This window comes from Sphaeramia orbicularis, chromosome 17 (genome assembly GCF_902148855.1).
Source record: "Sphaeramia orbicularis chromosome 17, fSphaOr1.1, whole genome shotgun sequence".
NCBI classification, from domain to species: Eukaryota; Metazoa; Chordata; class Actinopteri; order Kurtiformes; family Apogonidae; genus Sphaeramia; species Sphaeramia orbicularis.
Genome location: NC_043973.1, coordinates 31,678,800 through 31,697,957, shown reverse-complemented (window position 1 = coordinate 31,697,957; position 19,158 = coordinate 31,678,800). Strand labels below are relative to the sequence as shown.

Here is a 19,158-nt window from a genome sequence, read left to right as displayed (position 1 = left end):
ACATCTACGAACCGTACTTGAATGTAACATAAACAAATATGAACAACCTGAAAATTCTTAAGATAAATAAGTGTAATTTTAACAATATTACGCCACAGTTTATCATTTATACATATGCATCACAACTTACAGATCACAGTGGATCTACAAATACACAAAACATTCGATAATAGGCAGAATATTGTTAAAATACTACATACTTCTCTTAAGACAGGGGTGTCAAACTCATTTTAGTTCAGGGGCCACATTCAGCTAAATTTGATCTGAAGTGGGCCGGACCAGTAAAATAGCATAATAATATATAAATAATGTCAACTCCAAAATTTTCTCTGTTTTAGAGTAAAAAAAAGTAAAATTAAACAATGAAAATGTTTACATCTACAAACTCTCCTTTCAAACAATGTGAATAACATGAACAAACTGAAACAATAAGGGTAATTTTAACAATATTATGCTTCAGTTTATAGTTTACATTATAACTTCCAGATCACAGTGGATCTACAAACACACAAAATATTTAATAACAGGTGGAATATTGTTAACATTGTACTCTTCTTAAAACATTTCAGGTTGTTCACATTTTTTGTGAAATTATACTTTGTTTTAGTGTAAAAGCATGAAAATATTTACAAGAGAAAAAAATTTGAAGTTGTGAGTATTTATAGATTATTATGAAAGTATTTTACTGGTCTGACACACTTGAGATTGAATTGGTCTGAATGTGGAACCTGAACTTAAAGCATTGTTAATATCTTAGTGTAATTTTTGTATTTCATGCATTCATCCAGAGGGCCGGATTGGACCCTTTGGCGGGCCAGATTTGGGCCCTGGGCCGCATGTTTGACATCCCTGTTATAGGTGTTTTTACAAAAGTATGCACTACCTTTAATTTTAGGCACTGTTGTTCTTTTTTTTTTCTATTATTTGATTTTTCTCTTATTTGATTGTTTGTGTATTGTTTCTTCTTCTTATTATTATTATTTTTCTATTGTTTGATTTTTAATTTGTGTATTGTTTATTTTTATTATTATTTTTAATTTTGTTCCAAGTGTCCATTATGTCTGTGTCTGAAATAAACTAAAAACTAAACTAAACTGTCTGGTTAAGGCAAAGGGGCGGGGCTACATTCCAAATGAGGAGGGGTTTCCTTGACATGGAGGAGGGAGTGCACGAGCAGGAGGACAAGGGTTGCCTTGGCAACAGTAACCTAACGTAACGTCCGTTCATTGAAAATCTCTTCAGGTACTGCCGTCGTCCCGTCGAGGTAAACGTAATATAGCTGAATATTAAGAAATGTATGTAAGCTGTAGTTAAATTCGAGTTATTTAACCTAGTAGTGAAGACTTTCTTTCATTGAAAAAAGATGGAGTTTGAGACTACTGAGACCGTACGTTCAGCACCGAGTCGTCACGAGAAAAGTTTGGGGCTCCTCACCATGAAGTTTGTCAGTCTGCTGCAGGAGGCAAAGGATGGCGTCCTAGACTTAAAAGTGGTCAGTGAAACACAACAGGACAGGCTCCAAGTTGTTGTTTGCGAGTTGTTTGGGGGGGTCATTCGTTTTTGTGCTTTGCGGTCCCTCTGTGTGTTGGCAGCAGATGTGAACAAAGGGCTGTCAGTCACCAGCAGGACCAGTCAGGTGCATTGATTGGGTTCCCAGGTGGATTAGCTAGCCGCCATTAGCCAGGCCTCCTGTTTATGAGCAAGAAGCATGTCTGAGAACACGGCTGTCACACTCATTTTAGTTCAGGGGCCACATTCAGCTAAATTAGATCTAAAGTAGGCCGGACTAGTAAAATAATAACAGAATAATATATAAATAATGTCAACTCCAAACTTTTCTCTGTTTTAGAGCAAAAAAAGTAAATGTACATTATGAAAAGGTTTACATCTACAAGCTATCCTTTCAAAAGATGTGAATAACATGAACAAACTGAAAAGATAAATGTAATTTTAACAATATTCTGCCTCAGTTTATCATTTATACATGTACATTATAACTTACAGATCACAGTGGATCTACAAATACACCAAACATTTATTCATAACAGGCAGAATATTGGGTAAATTGTACCAACTTCTCTTAAGAAATTTCAGGTTCATATTTGTTCAGGTTATTCACTTTTTTTTTTTTTTTTTTTTTGCGAAATTATACTTTGTTGTAGTGCAAATACATGAAAATATTTACATTTCCAAAGAAAAATTTGGAGTTGTCATTATTTCTATGTTACTGGTCCTGCCCACTTGAGATTGAATTGTTCTGAATGTGGAAACTGAACTAAAAGGATTGTTATTATCTTCAGTGTAATTTTTGCATTTCACAAGTTCATCCCAAGAGCCGGACTGGACCCTTTGACGGGCCGGATTTGGCCCCTGGGACGCATGTTTGACACCTGTGGTTTAGGTTGTTCATATTTTTTGTGAAAGGCTAGTCCATGGGTGTCAAACTCATTTTAGTTCAGGGGCCATATTCAGCTAAATTAGATCTGAAGTGGGCTGGACCAGTAATATAACATAATAATATATGAATAATGTCGACTCCAAAATTTTCCCTGTTTTAGAGCGAAAAAAGTAAATTTACATTATGAAAAGGTTTACATCTACAAACTATCCTTTCAAAAGATGTGAATAACATGAACAAACTGAAAAAATAAGTGTAATTTTAACAATATTCTGCCTCAGTTTATCATTTACACATGTACATTATAACTTACAGATTACAGTGGATCTACAAACACACAAAGCATTGAGTAACAGACAGAATATTGTTAAAATTGTACTTACTTTTCTTAAGACATTTCAGGTTGTTCATATTTGTTCAGGTTATTCACATTTTTTTGCGAAATTATACTTTGTTTTAGTGCAAATACATGAAAATATTTACATTTCCAAAGACAAATGTGGAGTTGTCATTATTTCTATGTTATTATGATAGTATTTTACTGGTCCTGCCCACTTGAGATTGAATTGTTCTGAATGTGGAACCTGAACTAAAAGGATTGTTAATATCTTAAGTGTAATTTTTGCATTTCACAAATTCATCCCAAGAGCCGCACTGGACCCTTTGACGGGCCAGATTTGGCCCCTGGGGCGCATGTTTGACACCTGTGGTTTAGGTTGTTCATATTTTTTGTAAAAGGCTAGTCTGTAAATGTAAACATTTTTGTGAAATTTTACTTTTTTGGCACTAAAACAAAAAGAAAAATTAGCTTCTTTTCATTATTTATAGTAGGGGTGTCAAACTCATTTTAGTTCAGGGGCCATATTCAGCTAAATTTGATCTGAAGTGGGCTGAACCAGTAAAATAATAACATAATAATATATAAATAATGTCAACTCCAAACTTTTCTCTGTTTTAGAGCAAAAAAAGTAAATTTACATTATGAACAGGTTTACATCTACAAACTGTCCTTTCAAAAGATGTGAATAACATGAACAAACTGAAAAAATGTGTAATTTTAACAATATTCTGCCTCAGTTTATCATTTCCACAGGTACATAATAACGTACAGATCACAGTGGATCTACAAATACATAAAACATTTAATAACAGGCAGAATATTGTTAAAATTGTACTAACTTCTCTTAAGATATTTCAGGTTGTTCATATTTGTTCAGGTTATTCACATTTTTTCCGAAATTATACTTTGTTTTAGTGAAAATACATAAAAAATATTTACATTTCCAAAGAAAAATTTGGAGTTGTCATTATTTATATGTTATTATAATTGTTGTAGCCAATTTAGACTTGTGCTGAGTGTGTGTTTGTATGTGTGAAAGTGGGCGAGTATTTGTGGTAAGGCACTTGGTTGCTAGGGTCACCTGCACACCTGTGGGCACAGGTAGCAATCAGCCAGGCAGAGGTTACATAAGGGAGACACAAGTGATCAGAGAGGTTTTTTGGAGCCATGGGAAGCCACACAGTTTTTTCAGCCGTGCCTGCGTGTGACTGTCTGAATGGGTGTTATTAGTATTTTTTTTTGTCTTTTTGTATGTGAGCTCATTTTTAAATCATTCAGCCCCTTTTTTAGGTGTTTTTTAAGATTTATGAGTAAATAAAGTAATAATCACACATCCATGACGGACCTTGTTTTTACACACCATCACGAGTTGGAAATGTCTTCAAAATCCCCAAGTGGCATTTTTCATAGCTAGATTGCCACTATAATGATAGTATTTTACTGGTCCTGCCCACTTGAGATTGAATTGTTCTGAATGTGGAACCTGAACTAAAAGGATTGTTAATATCTTCAGTGTAATTTTTGCATTTCACAAATTCATCCCAAGGGCCAGATTGGACCCTTTGGCGGGCTGGATTTGGCCCCCAGGCTGCATGTTTGACACCTGTGTCTTAGAACCACTTTTTGTCAACAAACTACACAGAATTTGAAGCTGCGAAACCCATTATTATAATTCATCGACACTAATATGTAAATGTCAGGAGCTTTATGTAAATGTTAGCAGCCCATCTTAAAATGTTGATGGGTTTATTCTGTATAAGCAGAGGAACAATAGTGTAATTTGGCTAATTATTAAATGGGAATGTTAAAACTGAAAATCATTAGCAATGTAATGGTAGATAGACTGAACCAAAATACTGCTTGATGAAGCACTGGTTTTACACAAATTTGGCATTTAGGAGAAATTATATTCACATGCTTTTAACCTTTCATGCATGAATTATGAGAATCTTAATGGGTCAAAACACAGTAATGTCCAGTCAGAGAGCGAACTTTAATTGATTGCCATTCCAACATTTATTTCAATATAAAGTAGCTCCTTGTTTTGGATAATCCCTTATGGTCCAACTAAAGCAAAAATGAATTTAAAAGTAAAAATGTGGGTCAAATTGTCTCTAAAATGTCCCTTCGGAGAGATTTTGAATATCGTGTTTTGACCCTAATCAAGTTATTTTTCCTGAGTGTTTTTATTCCTCTTTAGGGATGGAAAAAAAAACAATGCAATTGAAATTTTTTTTTATATACCTGTTTTTCATGGAGTTGTAAAAAATATCCACTCAGCTGGACACAATGCATTTCATTTTTGAAGCAAAGAAACATGTATTTACCGATATACCGAGTGAAAACTGAAATTTTTTTTTAAAAAATGCTGTTAATCAGGTGTTTGTCACATTTTAACATACTTGAATATTAGTTATTACTCACTTCATGGATAATATGCAAAAAAAAACAAAACAAACTACTGTCTAATAACAATAACAAGCAATTGATTTACACTCAAACATGTTAGTGCAGATCAGGTTTATCAAGAACAGCAAAGTTACAGTAATGGTATGAATTGCAGTGTGTGAGATGATGCATAGGCGTCCACTGTGCTGGCTGATATGGAACTGAAACAATAAAACCAATTAATATACAAGAGAACAGCTGTAGAATAGCTGTCCACTGTAGTGACCACTGTGCATGAAAGGGTTAATATGGCAACATGTACCAAAAAGATGTCATCATCCAAGCTAAACATCCACTACTTTGGAACTTACTACTTACTACTCTGCTACTACTTGCACTGAACTAAAATCCCAAAATTTGCAAGAAAAACTGTTTGTGATCCTTGTGAACACTGCATGTGACACAATAATTTGAATTTTATTTTGCAGTTGTGTGTGGAGGAGAAAAAAAAGTCTTCTCTGCAGCTTTTTGCCACCTGCCCTTAATATGTTGATGTACAGCTGTATCTTCACTAGACGTCTCTGATATGCCTTCCTTCAAGTGTCTTTTCATCTAAGTGGTGATAAATTTTCCCTCTCTTGTTACGCGCCAAAGCTGGGTAATGTTTACTCACAGCAGGCTTCTCAGTCCCTCTCCCTCCTCCTTCCTCCTCTGCTATTGTGTAATTGTCCTCTCCTGCCAAGGGGTTTGATTTGCCATTTGTGCACTTTAATTTGCCAAATCCTTCAGTTGCTGGCATCACTGAAGTCTCTGTTTTTTCCACCTCATGCAGTGTTAATCACACAACTTTGGGGATTTCTCCTAATGCCTCTTAGAAATGTCTATGATGTACCTTGTCGGCATGAGTTCGTTGTTAAGCCACATCTGACCCTTTACAAAAACCTGTCCAATTTAACAGGCTGCAGACAGTTTAGCCGTGAAGCAGAAAAGGAGGATATATGATATCACCAATGTTCTGGAAGGTGTGGGGCTGATCGAGAAGAAAAACAAGAATATAATCCAGTGGAGGTTTGAAAACAAGTGTTTTTACTATTTTTATATTTTGAAATAAAATCATAATTGTGTTGTTACTTGACAGTTTTCATCACCAACTATTTTGAACCTTGTTAATGCTTTCAGCGAAACATGTCAAAGTCATTTTTATGGCTTTGAGTTGGAACTGAAGCATATTCTGGGGCAAAATAGTCACTGACCACAAATTACACAAAATTATATGATGACAGAATTATTTATGGTGGCTGTCAACTCTATCTTAATTGGTGGTGAAGAATAAACATTGAGAAAAACCATTTCTTCCTTCATCTTTCATCTGACTTGTGCACAGGGGGGAGAACACAGGCAGCCAAACACAGGAGGTGTTGGAGCAGGTGAAAGTTTTGAAGTCCCAGATCTCTGAATTAGAGGCCCAAGAGAAAGAGCTGGATAACCAGAAAGCATGGCTGGAGGAGATTATTAAATACTTTAACCATGATCCCATCACCAACACATATCCTTTTATGTAATCAGGCATGAAGAGGAAAATGTGTTTTCTGTTCTCTTTTCCTAGATATGAGCTTCTTTAGTATAAATTAGTTCAGGTCAGTGTTTATGTAGGACTATGTTTCTGTCTTTTCTCTTCTCCTCCTCTTCTGGAACTCTGCAGACAACATCCCCATTTCTGTTTTCTAGAGTATCTTACTGTTTAAATAAAAAAAAAAAAAAACAACAACTGATCTTGCTGAAACTTCATGTTTTTGTTCTAGTTCAGTGTCATTCCCTCCATCTTGCATTCTTGAGTCTTTGTCTGCAGAAATGACAGTTTGTAATTCTAGTCCTCTTGAAGTACCAGTTATTCATTTTAGAGGATAAAAAGCCTACTTGATCCTTTTCACATTGTTTGCTTATTGAACAGAGAAAGGCAGAAAGGGAAGGATTTTAAATATAATCGCTGTTGTCAGTCTTTTGTGAGCCAGCCTAATCCGCAGTTGTTTTTCCAGTAAATTGTCTCCATTTTCCACTATCAAGTAATTCTATCCCTGTTTCTTTAACACCTCTCCACTTATAAATTTGTGACACATGAAGACATCTGCAATGCCTTCAGCGGAGACACACTCCTTGCTGTTGTAGCTCCTGCTGGGACTCAGCTGGAGGTACCTTTACCAGAAATGGTGAGTCACTTCCATGTTTTATTTGCTGATCTGAGCATATAGAAATGCCCTTTGCAATGAAAATAAGGAACCACCACACAAGCAAGAATTCATTTTATTTATAGTTTATGGATTGTGTGTCATTGGTTAGCTGAGCTTTTCAGATCATACCTAGTTATTATCCTGGCCTTGGGGAGTTCTGTTATTTTCTAACTCATTATAATGGCTGTCTTTTGTGAAAGTATCAAGGTTTTAAGGAGATGGACATGTTGCTGGTTATTAATTCCAGGTACATGGTCTGAGAATCCCTGAAATTTCCCATAATCAAGGACCTCCTTCCATTTCCACCAGCACTGCTGTTCCATTTCTAATCTTATACTTTTTATATTGGCTGTAGTAAAAAAGCCTTTTTTTTTTTTCTAGCCGTCAGTTCAATATTCACTTCTTATATCACTGTAAATTCCATGACTATTATTAAGTTTAGAAAGAATATTTAAGGTGAAATGATTGTGCAAACCTATAAAAATGTTAACATCTTTTTTAATATGTTCTTCATAAATTTGTTGTAGCTTTCATTATCAGAAAAGATCTGTTTCCAAGTAAGGTTCCCTCTTGAGTTGCTCACAGTATTAAAACTTTTTTCTCTGTTGGCTCACCTTGTAGAGTGCACAAACCACCAACAGCCCCAGTTTATCCCCAGCCTTTCCTGTTTATCAATGAATTTTACTATTCAAATAAAATGTACAAACACACAAAACATCCTCAACAAATTTAGTTGACAATTCTTTTTCTTGAACATGTCCTGCTGGGGCCAAACCTCGATGTCTGAGGAGGCCATATTAGAAGATCTGCTTCCTTCCACTTTATCAGTAGTTCTTCTAAGACTGCATTTTGTCCTTTTTGTTGTAAATAGTATTTTCCACTTAGCCCACTTTAGGTCTGTCTCAGTGTTTTACCATATAGCATCATACTGTATATTGTCGGTGTCAGGTGGAAACCTCTTATGTACAAAATGGTTATTTTTCAGGAAACTGGAAAAATGATGGATATTCTAAATAAATGAATGGAGTTAAGAGATGTAGTCACAAGCCATTTTCAACACTTTTCATTGGTTAAATATTTCTAAAATTTTCCAGCCAATGTGAAGACTAACCAATAGGATTGTTTTTTGATAAAAAAAAAAAGACTAAAAAAGGACTTACGAGGTTTCCGCCCCAACAGTGACAATATAAGTGAATATATACATTACAGGATATGTAAAGAAAACAATATAATGCTGCATGATGTGGTGATATTGGGATTTTGCTTTTGATTTAAGTTTGGCTTTTGATTAAACTAGCGGCATTGTACCCGTGGCTAAAACGCCCTCCTGTGGTGCAACAGCGGCATTGTAGCCCTCCTGTGCTGCAACATCGATCGGGCACGGGGACACGGGACACTGGATACCTGGACGGACACAGAACGTGCATTATTAGATAGATAGATAGATAGATAGATAGATAGATAGATAGATAGATAGATAGATAGATAGATAGATAGATAGATAGAGTATGATTGTTTTTTTTACAACTCAAACATAGACCTAAACTATCTTGAAAAATTACAAAGATTTGGAAAAAAAAACGTAATGATTAGAGTAAGAGCTTTCCTACCTATAAAATGCCAGGCGCAGAACTGTTTGACATGTGCTGAGCATTCCATAACTAACACATTCTAATAGTGTTGGTCTTTAGATTTAGAAACATTCAGATGTGAAGTTCCTATAGCTGTTATCATAGAAACAATTTGACATCTATCTATCATCTATTGACATGAACTGTTTCCCATTCTGATGTTTTTTAGGGCCACAATGGTCAGAAGAAGTACCAGGTGAATCTCCGCAGCCACTCAGCTCCCATCCAGGTCATGCTCATTAACAGAGATTCAGATTTTACAGCCCCCGTAGTCTTCCCTGTGCCACCCACCGACGACATCTGTCCAATGCCAACTCCACCCAGCACCCCCGCAAGCCTGCAGAGGTTCCCTCTTTCAACCACTGCGTACTCCACCTCCAACTCTACCTTCTCATGCAGCAGCCAGGACTCTCTATGCCCAGACCACCAGATGGTGCTGCCAGAACATGATGAAGTACTGACGCCCTCCTCCACCCCACCCGATGTGCAGATGGGTAAGGACAGGGACTTGGAGATTTGGAGATGAATGGATGCATAGTTTATTTATCATCTGGAAAAGACGTCAGATATCTGTTATATAAAATACTTGTCTTAGATTTCAGTAAACAACATTTATCAAATATAAAGAAGGTTTAATGAACCTGTGAACTAAGCTCATTTTTACGGAAGCGTATTGCATTCACAAAAAAAAATAATTTCGGCTCTGTTTTTCTGAATTAATGAGATAATTATCTCATAATTACGAGAAAAAATAAGTTAAAAAAAAAAATCGGCGCTGTTTTTCTGAGTTTATGAGATACTGTTTCCTGAAAAAAAAAAAAAAAAGCTCTGTTTTTATGAGTTTATGAGATACTGTTTCCTGAAAAAAAAAAAAAAGCTCTGTTTTTATGAGTTTACGAGATACTGTTTTCCGAAAAAAAAAAAAAAAAGCTCTGTTTTTATGAGTTTACGAGATACTGTTTTCCGAAAAAAAAAAAAAAAAAGCTCTGTTTTTATGAGTTTACGAGATACTGTTTTCCGGAAAAAAAAAAAAAGCTCTGTTTTTATGAGTTTACGAGATACTGTTTTCCGAAAAAAAAAAAAAAAAGCTCTGTTTTTATGAGTTTACGAGATACTGTTTTCCGAAAAAAAAAAAAAAAAGCTCTGTTTTTATGAGTTTACGAGATACTGTTTTCCGGAAAAAAAAAAAAAAAGCTCTGTTTTTATGAGTTTACGAGATACTGTTTTCTGAAAAAAAAATAAAATGTGGCTGTGTTTCTCTGTCAGTGGGACAGTGGTCCCTGGTCCAGGCAGGAGCTCCTTCTATCTGTGCTGCTGAAAGCCTCTCGGGGGAGCGTGAAGTTGTTTCCGTTCTCGTAACCAGTTCCGATTACGGATCATGGAACTAGTTTCGTTCACAGAAATCAGAACCAAGCCCCGCTTCGTGCACGGATCAAGCCCTTCAAGCACACCGGCGCTCGGAGCCTGTAACCCGGCTTCCTGACAGGGCACGACCGCGGTGATGGGAGTTGGCATTAATGAAGTCAAATAAAATGACATTCACCAGCATTAAAGAAAATATACACAGCAGAAGAGTGCAAATGTGGATTCATTTATTTGTCAGACCTGATGGAAAGCATTAGTCAGAACTAGATCCATGGAGGAGCGGCTTGGTGTACCGGTTCGTCCCCCCTCCAATAACTTTCCATCAGGTCCAGGTGGACAGCTATCCGCTCCCCGGTGTGTAAGCCGGACTGGAGCGGGTGGACGGAGCAGCTCAACTCGACAGAACCCCGGCGCTCGGAGCCTGTAGCCCGGCTTCCTGACAGGACAGGACGCGGTGATGGGAGTTGGCATTAATGACTACCACTACTACTAGGACTCCTGCCATGGGGCGGGTGTCCTGTCCCGGTGCATTGGGCCGACCAGGTGAACCAGTGTTTTCCATGGCTGGTGGTCCTGTGCCAGCTGCTCTGCGTCCTCCATGGTAACTCCATGTTGTCGGAGGTCGCCTGCAATGACGTCGAGCCATCGGGTGCGGGACTTGCCTTGTGGTCGTTTCCAGTCTGCGGCCTTTGGGTCAAACTGAAGGATGGCTCTTGTTGGATGGTCAGGAGGGAGGCGGAGGACATGACCGAACCAGCGGGGGCGACGTTGCGCGGCCAGGCTGGATGCTTTGGGCTGGCGTGTGCGGGCTCCAAGCACCTGATTGGAAACCCGCTGGGGCCACCTGATGTTTTCGATGGTTCTGAGAGCCCTGCTATCAAAGCCATCTATTCTGGCAGCCAGAGTCTGGTTTAAGGGCCGTGTTTCCGAGCCATAGAGCAGGATGGAGAGGACGGCAGAGTTGTAGATCCGGAGCTTCGTCCTGCGTGAGATGGTCTGGTTCCGCCACAGTGGTTTCCAGAGAGACATCAGAGCTGATGCTGCCAGGGCCCTTCTGCGGGTAATCTCTGGTTTTAGGTCCCTGTTGTCTGTCATCACCCCAGATACACAAAGCTCTTGACAGGTTCTACAATGTCATTACTAAGCTGCAAGGGAGGTGGATCTGGCCCATCACTGACATGCATGAGGTTGGTTTTTGTCCAGTTCACTTGGAGGCCAAGCTTCTGTGCCTCTTCACTGTAACTGCCCAGAGCATCTGTCAGCTGACTGTAGGATGTGCTGAGCAGGATGGTGTCAGCAGCGTACTCCAGGTCCTGGCATTAATGAAGTCAAATAAAATGACATTCACCAGCATTAAAGAAAATATACACAGCAGAAGAGTGCAAATGTGTATTCATTTATTTGTCGGACCTAATGGAACGCATTAGTCAGAACTAGATCCGTGGAGGAGCTCTTGGTGCCCCGGTTCACCCCCCACCCCCATAGCTTTCCACCTGGACCTGATGGAAAGCTGTCCGGGGGTGGGGGGTGAACCGGGACACCAAGACGCATATTTTCTTTAATCATGGTGAATGTCATTTTATTTGACTTCATTAATGCCAACTCCCATCACCGCGTCCTGTCCTGTCAGGAAGCCGGGCTACAGGCTCCGAGCGCCGGGGTTCTGTCGAGTTGAGCTGCTCCGTCCACCCGCTCCAGTCCGGCTTACACACCGGGGAGCGGATAGCTGTCCACCTGGACCTGATGGAAAGTTATTGGAGGGGGGACGAACCGGTACACCAAGCCGCTCCTCCATGGATCTAGTTCTGACTAATGCTTTCCATCAGGTCCGACAAATAAATGAATACACATTTGCACTCTTCTGCTGTGTATATTTTCTTTAATGCTGGTGAATGTCATTTTATTTGACTTCATTAATGCCAGCTCCCATCACCGCGGTCGTGCCCTGTCAGGAAGCCGGGTTACAGGCTCCGAGCGCCGGTGTGCTTGAAGGGCTTGATCCGTGCACGAAGCGGGGCTTGGTTCTGATTTCTGTGAAAGAAACTAGTTCCATGATCCGTAATCGGAACCGGTTACGAGAACGGAAACAACTTCACGCTCCCCCGAGAGGCTTTCAGCAGCACAGATAGAAGGAGCTCCTGCCTGGACCAGGGACCACTGTCCCACTGACAGAGAAACACAGCCACATTTTATTTTTTTTCAGAAAACAGTATCTCGTAAACTCATAAAAACAGAGCTTTTTTTTTTTTTTTTTCCGGAAAACAGTATCTCGTAAACTCATAAAAACAGAGCTTTTTTTTTTTTTTTCGGAAAACAGTATCTCGTAAACTCATAAAAACAGAGCTTTTTTTTTTTTTTTCAGGAAACAGTATCTCATAAACTCATAAAAACAGAGCTTTTTTTTTTTTTTTCGGAAAACAGTATCTCGTAAACTCATAAAAACAGAGCTTTTTTTTTTTTTTTTCCGGAAAACAGTATCTCGTAAACTCATAAAAACAGAGCTTTTTTTTTTTTTTTTCGGAAAACAGTATCTCGTAAACTCATAAAAACAGAGCTTTTTTTTTTTTTCAGGAAACAGTATCTCATAAACTCATAAAAACAGAGCTTTTTTTTTTTTTTTCAGGAAACAGTATCTCATAAACTCAGAAAAACAGCGCCGATTTTTTTTTTTAACTTATTTTTTCTCGTAATTATGAGATAATTATCTCATTAATTCAGAAAAACAGAGCCGAAATTATTTTTTTTTGTGAATGCAATACGCTTCCGTACATTTTACATATAGATATTTAATATATTTAAGAAAAACTTTACCAAAAAATCTAAAGATAAATCTGTACCCTCTTTTGGATAGACACTTAGTATCACAAAGGATCTGAACACAAAGTACTGACACGCAGGGTCAGGTTTAGATTTGGACATTTTAAACCTTTAACTGGTGAGAGGAACTTTATTATTGCCCTCATTGAAATTCAGTTGACTTGTAGCTGAAAATAAGATAAATAATTAATTTTACAAAAATACTCATGGTAGCAAGTAGTTATAAACCTAGTAAGCTGTAGTAATAAAGTAGTAGTGTTCAGCCTATCAGCCTTTGTTAACTGTACAATCTGATGGCAATGGGGATGAAATATCTTTTGTATGGTTCAGTTCTACACTGCAGTGAGGTGAGATGCCTACTTTAACTACTGCTCTGGTTAGTCTGTGTGTGTCAAAGGAGATTATCAGTATCGTCTAGGTGCTGATTAGCCCTAACAGCAGTGTTCGAATGCGTCACAAACTATTGATAGTGGCAGCACTTGGCTCCAATAGAGGCTGATACCTGCTTTTCAATTGACATCACAGGAAGATTTTTTTTTACTAACTAGTTTCTCTTAAGAGATTTTTTTGATTGATAGGAGTGATATCTGCTGACTGATTGGTTATCTACTTCTTCCTTTTCTAATTGAATGTTTATAGAATTGGCATCTAAAAATCCACATAGATGTCTTAATTTTGCACCATAAAGTAACTAGTCACTAGTTAACTTGCCTGGACATTTTTTTTAGAATCCTGCCTTGTAAGAGCAATGAATTGCTGAGTTGTCAGGAAATCAAGTCCTTAAGACAAACAGAAAACCAACGCCTCTGTCATGAAGTGTATCATGTGAGTTTGGTTGACTGTTGCCTAAGAAGGCCAACTGACTATCAGATCAGATGTCCGCTTGGACTGTTTTGAAGTGGCCGTTTCACAGAAGTCCGTTGATGGAAATGTAATCCATGTGACAATCATAAAATAAAGCAAAAACAAAAGTGATTCATAGTCACATATAGTGGTGAACCTTTTCTAAATATCAGATTTCAAGTGTTGTAAAGTTTGTTGTGATCTAAGATTTTTTTATAACCTTTGACAGTTGCTTGATTTAGGACAAAAACAACATAGGTGGTCACAGAGGACCACAGACTTTATGCCTCTAATAATTTTAGTAGAGGTTTGGAAGTAAATTACAGTGTGATATATTTGTCTCTACGGTTGTAATTTTTCAACATAAGAAATCATTGTAGAAAGCCCAAAACAAATAAACAGTAATGTCTGCATACCAGCATGGATTAAATTCCACCTTTTTAGGGCTCTTTTTACAGCAGGCAGCACAGAAGTATTCTGTTATATACACAACAGAGGACAACCTAGGTTTGCATAAGTTTTACCAGCCACACTGCACAACTGTGTCTGTTCCCATATCGCATGATGAAAGGCTAAACATAGTATACTTACAGTATTTGTGGGAGAAAACCCACTTCCTCATCCAGTTCTTGGATACAGGATGAGTCAGTGTTGTAAGCATTTGATAGACGGTACTGTGATACTAGGAGGCACAGACATGTCAGCCTTTTGTCAAAGTGAAACTTTCACAAAAACAACCTCAGCAACAGCATTTACAGCACATTTTAAGTAGACAGTGGAGTTAAATCCATCTTGAGATTCATGTTATTGCATTTTTATTGACATTGATTTTTGATGGGTATGTTCAACCTGCCAGCTTTAGTGCTCTCTCTGTGGTGATTTAACACTCAGACTCGGACTCGGACTTTTTATTTGTCAGTGTTGAGTGTGAACTGGTATTAGTCCTGAACTGAGACACATGCACAAAGCAGTATTGTAAGAGGTTTTCAGATCATTTCATTCAGTAAAAGGACTAAAATACACTTTGAAAATCCTCCACCTACATGTAAAAGTTGTGCATTCTAACCTGTTACTCTATCAAAGTATTGTTAATATTCATTGTTGAGTAAGATTGTCACTGTTTTACCATTATGATGTTTTTGGATTATTTTTAGTATTGCATTCACATGTTTGTTAAAGTTTACTGTTGTACATATTTAAGGTTTAGTTCATGTGAGCTACTTTCTGATATGAGTGACTTCAGTGGTGATGAATCTCAGCCTGCAGTGATGTAAAAGTTCCAACTGTTTAGACTGAGGTCACAGATAAAGATTAGAGCTGGATCTGATCTGTATCTGAACTAATTCAAGATGGCAAATGGAAGTAACTTAGGTCATCATTTATGAGATCAGAACAGCTTCCATGTGATTTGTGCCATTCATAATGTCATGAAAAAAAATGATCTGAGTTACATATGAGCAAAAAGATCAGATTTTGAGATACTTTTTCCCTGCGGTGTAAATATTATCTCTCCTGATGCGTTACTACTTCTATGATGGTGACTAATCCTCCTTTTAAAGACCAGCTCAGATAAGTGACCTCTGAAAGGCTGCAGCTTTAGTACCACAAAGAGGCTGTACAGCTAATTATTTTGGTCATACCTTCTACGCCCCCTGCAGGGTGTCACATAGATCCAGCAGCAGCACTGGAGCAGCAGCAGATGGACCTGGCTGGCCCAGAGTTCCAGTCTGTGCTGGACGTGAGCAGCCTGCTTAAGCTCAACTCTGTAGGAGACCACATGAAGGACGACAGAGCCGGTAAGCCGGGAGGAAGTAAACACGATAATACTAAACAGAGTTCACTCCAAAATTACATCCAGCAGAGAGGTTTGGGAGCAGTTTACTTGTTTCACATTCTTTTCTGTTTGGGTCTGAATTCATTTGGTGTGGAGGATTAATTATATCCCTGAAGTCAAGTTTCGGGGATATAGTGGTTTTCCCCTAACGCCGCCTCTGCTGGATATCCTTGGTGTGAAGGCGATAACTAGGACAGATTTTGTTGGATTTCTTCTCCCTTCATAACCAACACAGGGGACCCCTAGTGGAAGAACCCTATCGATTTCAGCTTCTCTATGAGTATTACAAGTCATCCAAATGGAGGCGCTTTAGTTGAAAATCAGTTTTTTGGACATAAATCAAGCAATAATAGGCCGATTGAGATAAAATTTGGTTCATATTGATCGTCTTACAAATGTCCATTTTCTGTCTACCATCCAGAGTTCATTTGGTGTCATTTTCATTCACTAAGTGGACTTTTGTGGGAAAAATTGGTTCTCTGGCCATTATTCTGCCACTGTCAGGTCGATGCAGCTCAAATTGTGTTCATATTGACTGCCTAACAATTATCGTGGATAGATTTATATATAGCAGTGGATTGGGGGGTATTTCAGGGATATGCGCTTGCTGTCAGCCCCCGACAGCATGAGCTTAGTTTTAAGTGTGAATTTAAGGACTGGCAGAATAATGTACAGATTTATCTATACATTATTATTTCTGCTGGTGGTTGAGTTGATTTTTAACAGTAATTTTTCTTCTTTTGTAGAAACTGTTGATCTAATCGATGAGCTCATGTCAACTGATGGTAAGTGTCTAAAAATTATGGTGAAATCATGAGTACAATTTAATTTAATGAATCTGTTGAATATATTATGTGTTTTACTTTAAAGGAGTCTAAAACCTTTTGAAAACCTTGGAGCGCATCCGAAGTAGCATGTTGAACCCTAGATAGATGTACAATTTATTTACTTGTGTTTAGTCACAATCTTGGTAATTCTAGTATTTAATCTATTTCATATTAAGGGCAGAAAAATGTATGAGTTCATTATTTACAGTGACTTGTAGGTCAGTCTGCATAATTAATTATGTAAATATTTGGAGAACATTTCCACTCTTTGTCTCTCTGCCTTAACGTTAAAAATGATTATGACTTTTAAAAATCCTCCACTCGTGGCAGTTTTTTACCGTAGGAGCTCTCTGATGACTTGAGATGCTTTATGAATATGGTTTATAGTATCATAATCAGAGACTACTCTGAGTCGTACAGTAATACTAAGCTATGGCTTGGAATTTTGTCAACTCTGTATGGGGAAACTTTTATGACCTCAGCCCCAGGTGTGTTGTAGGTAATGTTTACTGTGCTCAGTAGTATGTTGGCATGCTTGCAGCGCTGTTAGGATGATAATCATTGTTATCAACCCCATCAATATGGGACTGGATTTCTTGCCCTGTTGGCTGGTGGCATCGGTGATCTTTTGCTTCAGGTCGTTAATGTCCCATATCTTTGTTTGATACAAAATTTTGTTAATATAACCCCATGGAAAGAAATTTTGTTCCAATAAACCATGATACACATCATGCCTTTTCTTGAGGAGTAGCCATTTTTAGTTTTATTTTTAATAGAACCTATTTCATCAACAGGGTACCTGAAATGCACAAATGCAATATGACTAAAAACTTAGATAACCACTAAGTACATAGAACCAATCTGATTAACATATCTCATCAGTTGCTTTTGTAATACATTTCTTCAATTATAAAGAGACTTTGGGGACACCCTGTCTAAAGGACACAGTCAGACAGTTTTATTCAGTGGATGTGGATAAGTGGTATCCTCTCCTAATGCGGACTGAAGAGGTTCAACATTAATATGGTTTCATTGTGGATAGACAGTAAAGTGATGTTTGACTCTGCATGCAGGTATAGACTACAGCTTCAACCTGGACGACAGCGAGGGAGTGTGTGACCTGTTCGACGTCCAGATCCTTAATTACTGATGACTCTGCTGCTGGGAAGCACTTTTGCTACACTCTAAAGAAGCTTCTGAGGTATTTTCTTCCATTTGTGTAAAAACAGCACAGCTGATACTTAAACATACCAAAACCCGACAATACACCAATGTGACTTTACCTCTGTGTAGCAGACACTCATCTTCAATGCGGGCGTCTTGTCCTGAGTTTACATTCAAACCTAGTGTCTGAATGAACGACTGCATGATTTTGGCCTTGAGTCATTGTGTTCCCCCTGAGTTTTTATAAGGAGTGTTTGAGTGTAGATGATACCACTGTATCTGCTGGTTTGGTGTCTCCAGCATTCCTGAGAAATGAAGTGCCTTAGTGGCATTAAGCCAGGACAAATCATTCAGCCTCCTACTGCACTTTGCATGATATATCTTTGGTTTTTTTTTCCACATCCAGTGGAAAGCCTGAAACTTGAAGACAACTGCTTTACGTTCTATAGTTCATCAACAGCTGGGAATGTAACAGTGTTGTCGTTTAGTTGGTATTCACAATAACTTGTAACAGTTCAGTATTGGTATGTTTTAAAAATATTGATACATGTTTGATCTAGTTCAGGGTATATGTGAAAACATTTTGGTAATACTGTAACTTCATTTGCATAGAAAGCATAATGAGGGTAAACGTATGAAGTCCACATTTAATAAAAAAGGCAAAATATATTTACATGTATAGTCATTTGAAAAGTACATTTTTTTTCCTAAATTATTTTAACACTGCCATTTTAGGCATCTGAGTTTTTGTTTTTCTGTTCTTCTAATTACATTTATATATTTGAAAAAATAAATGTTTTACTGAATTCAAGAGGAAGCAAATCTTAGTTTTGGTTGGTTGAAAGTGAAGCTGATTGACTGCCTTCATTGTAATTTAATAATTGTATTAGGTGTATTTCGGGTTCAAATATGGAATGTTGAACTTCTTGTTGTCATTTTGTATATTTATAGTTTTCTTGGTATATGACACATGTTTTTTGTTAATATTTATACAGTTTTTTTGTTTATTTGCACAATGTTTTTGGTTTTGTTTGTTTTTTCAATAAATATATTTGACCTGGACTTATTTTTCCTGGTATTTCTTAAATGAATATATGTATTAAAGAATTACAAACTGTTTTACAAACTGGACAAAAATGTTGAGTAGAAAACAGGGTTCATGTTTGGAAGTTGCTTGTTTGGACTTGACGAGATATTTCATCCTGTCAGTCTGGGCTTCATACTGAAACGTTGTTGTTTATTTGGCTGTGTGAGATGTTTTGTTCAGTGAACAGATGGTAAACCTCAGTCAGATGGTTTCCACATGAAGAGTCCCACATGCCA

At 37.7% G+C, this 19,158-nt stretch overlaps 1 protein-coding gene across 1 annotated transcript; it reads left to right on the top strand.

Moving 5' to 3' along the window:
* Positions 1–1,236: 1,236 nt before the first annotated feature.
* Positions 1,237–18,897, top strand: e2f5 (E2F transcription factor 5). The gene is made up of 8 exons (XM_030161286.1): positions 1,237–1,492; positions 6,085–6,194; positions 6,511–6,672; positions 7,225–7,333; positions 9,155–9,479; positions 15,669–15,806; positions 16,591–16,629; positions 17,745–18,897. The coding sequence occupies exons 1-8, from the start codon at positions 1,364–1,366 to the stop codon at positions 17,819–17,821; spliced, it is 1,089 nt and encodes a 362-aa protein (XP_030017146.1). The 5' UTR covers positions 1,237–1,363; the 3' UTR covers positions 17,822–18,897.
* The last annotated feature ends 261 nt before the right edge of the window (positions 18,898–19,158 follow it).

Coding starts and splice junctions, on each gene's coding strand:
- e2f5 (XM_030161286.1), top strand. CDS start 1,364: ATGGAGTTTGAGACTACTGAGACCGTACGTTCAGCACCGAGTCGTCAC. Junction 9,480..15,668: donor CCCACCCGATGTGCAGATGG/GTAAGGACAGGG, acceptor CGCCCCCTGCAG/GGTGTCACATAGATCCAGCA. Junction 15,807..16,590: donor CATGAAGGACGACAGAGCCG/GTAAGCCGGGAG, acceptor CTTCTTTTGTAG/AAACTGTTGATCTAATCGAT.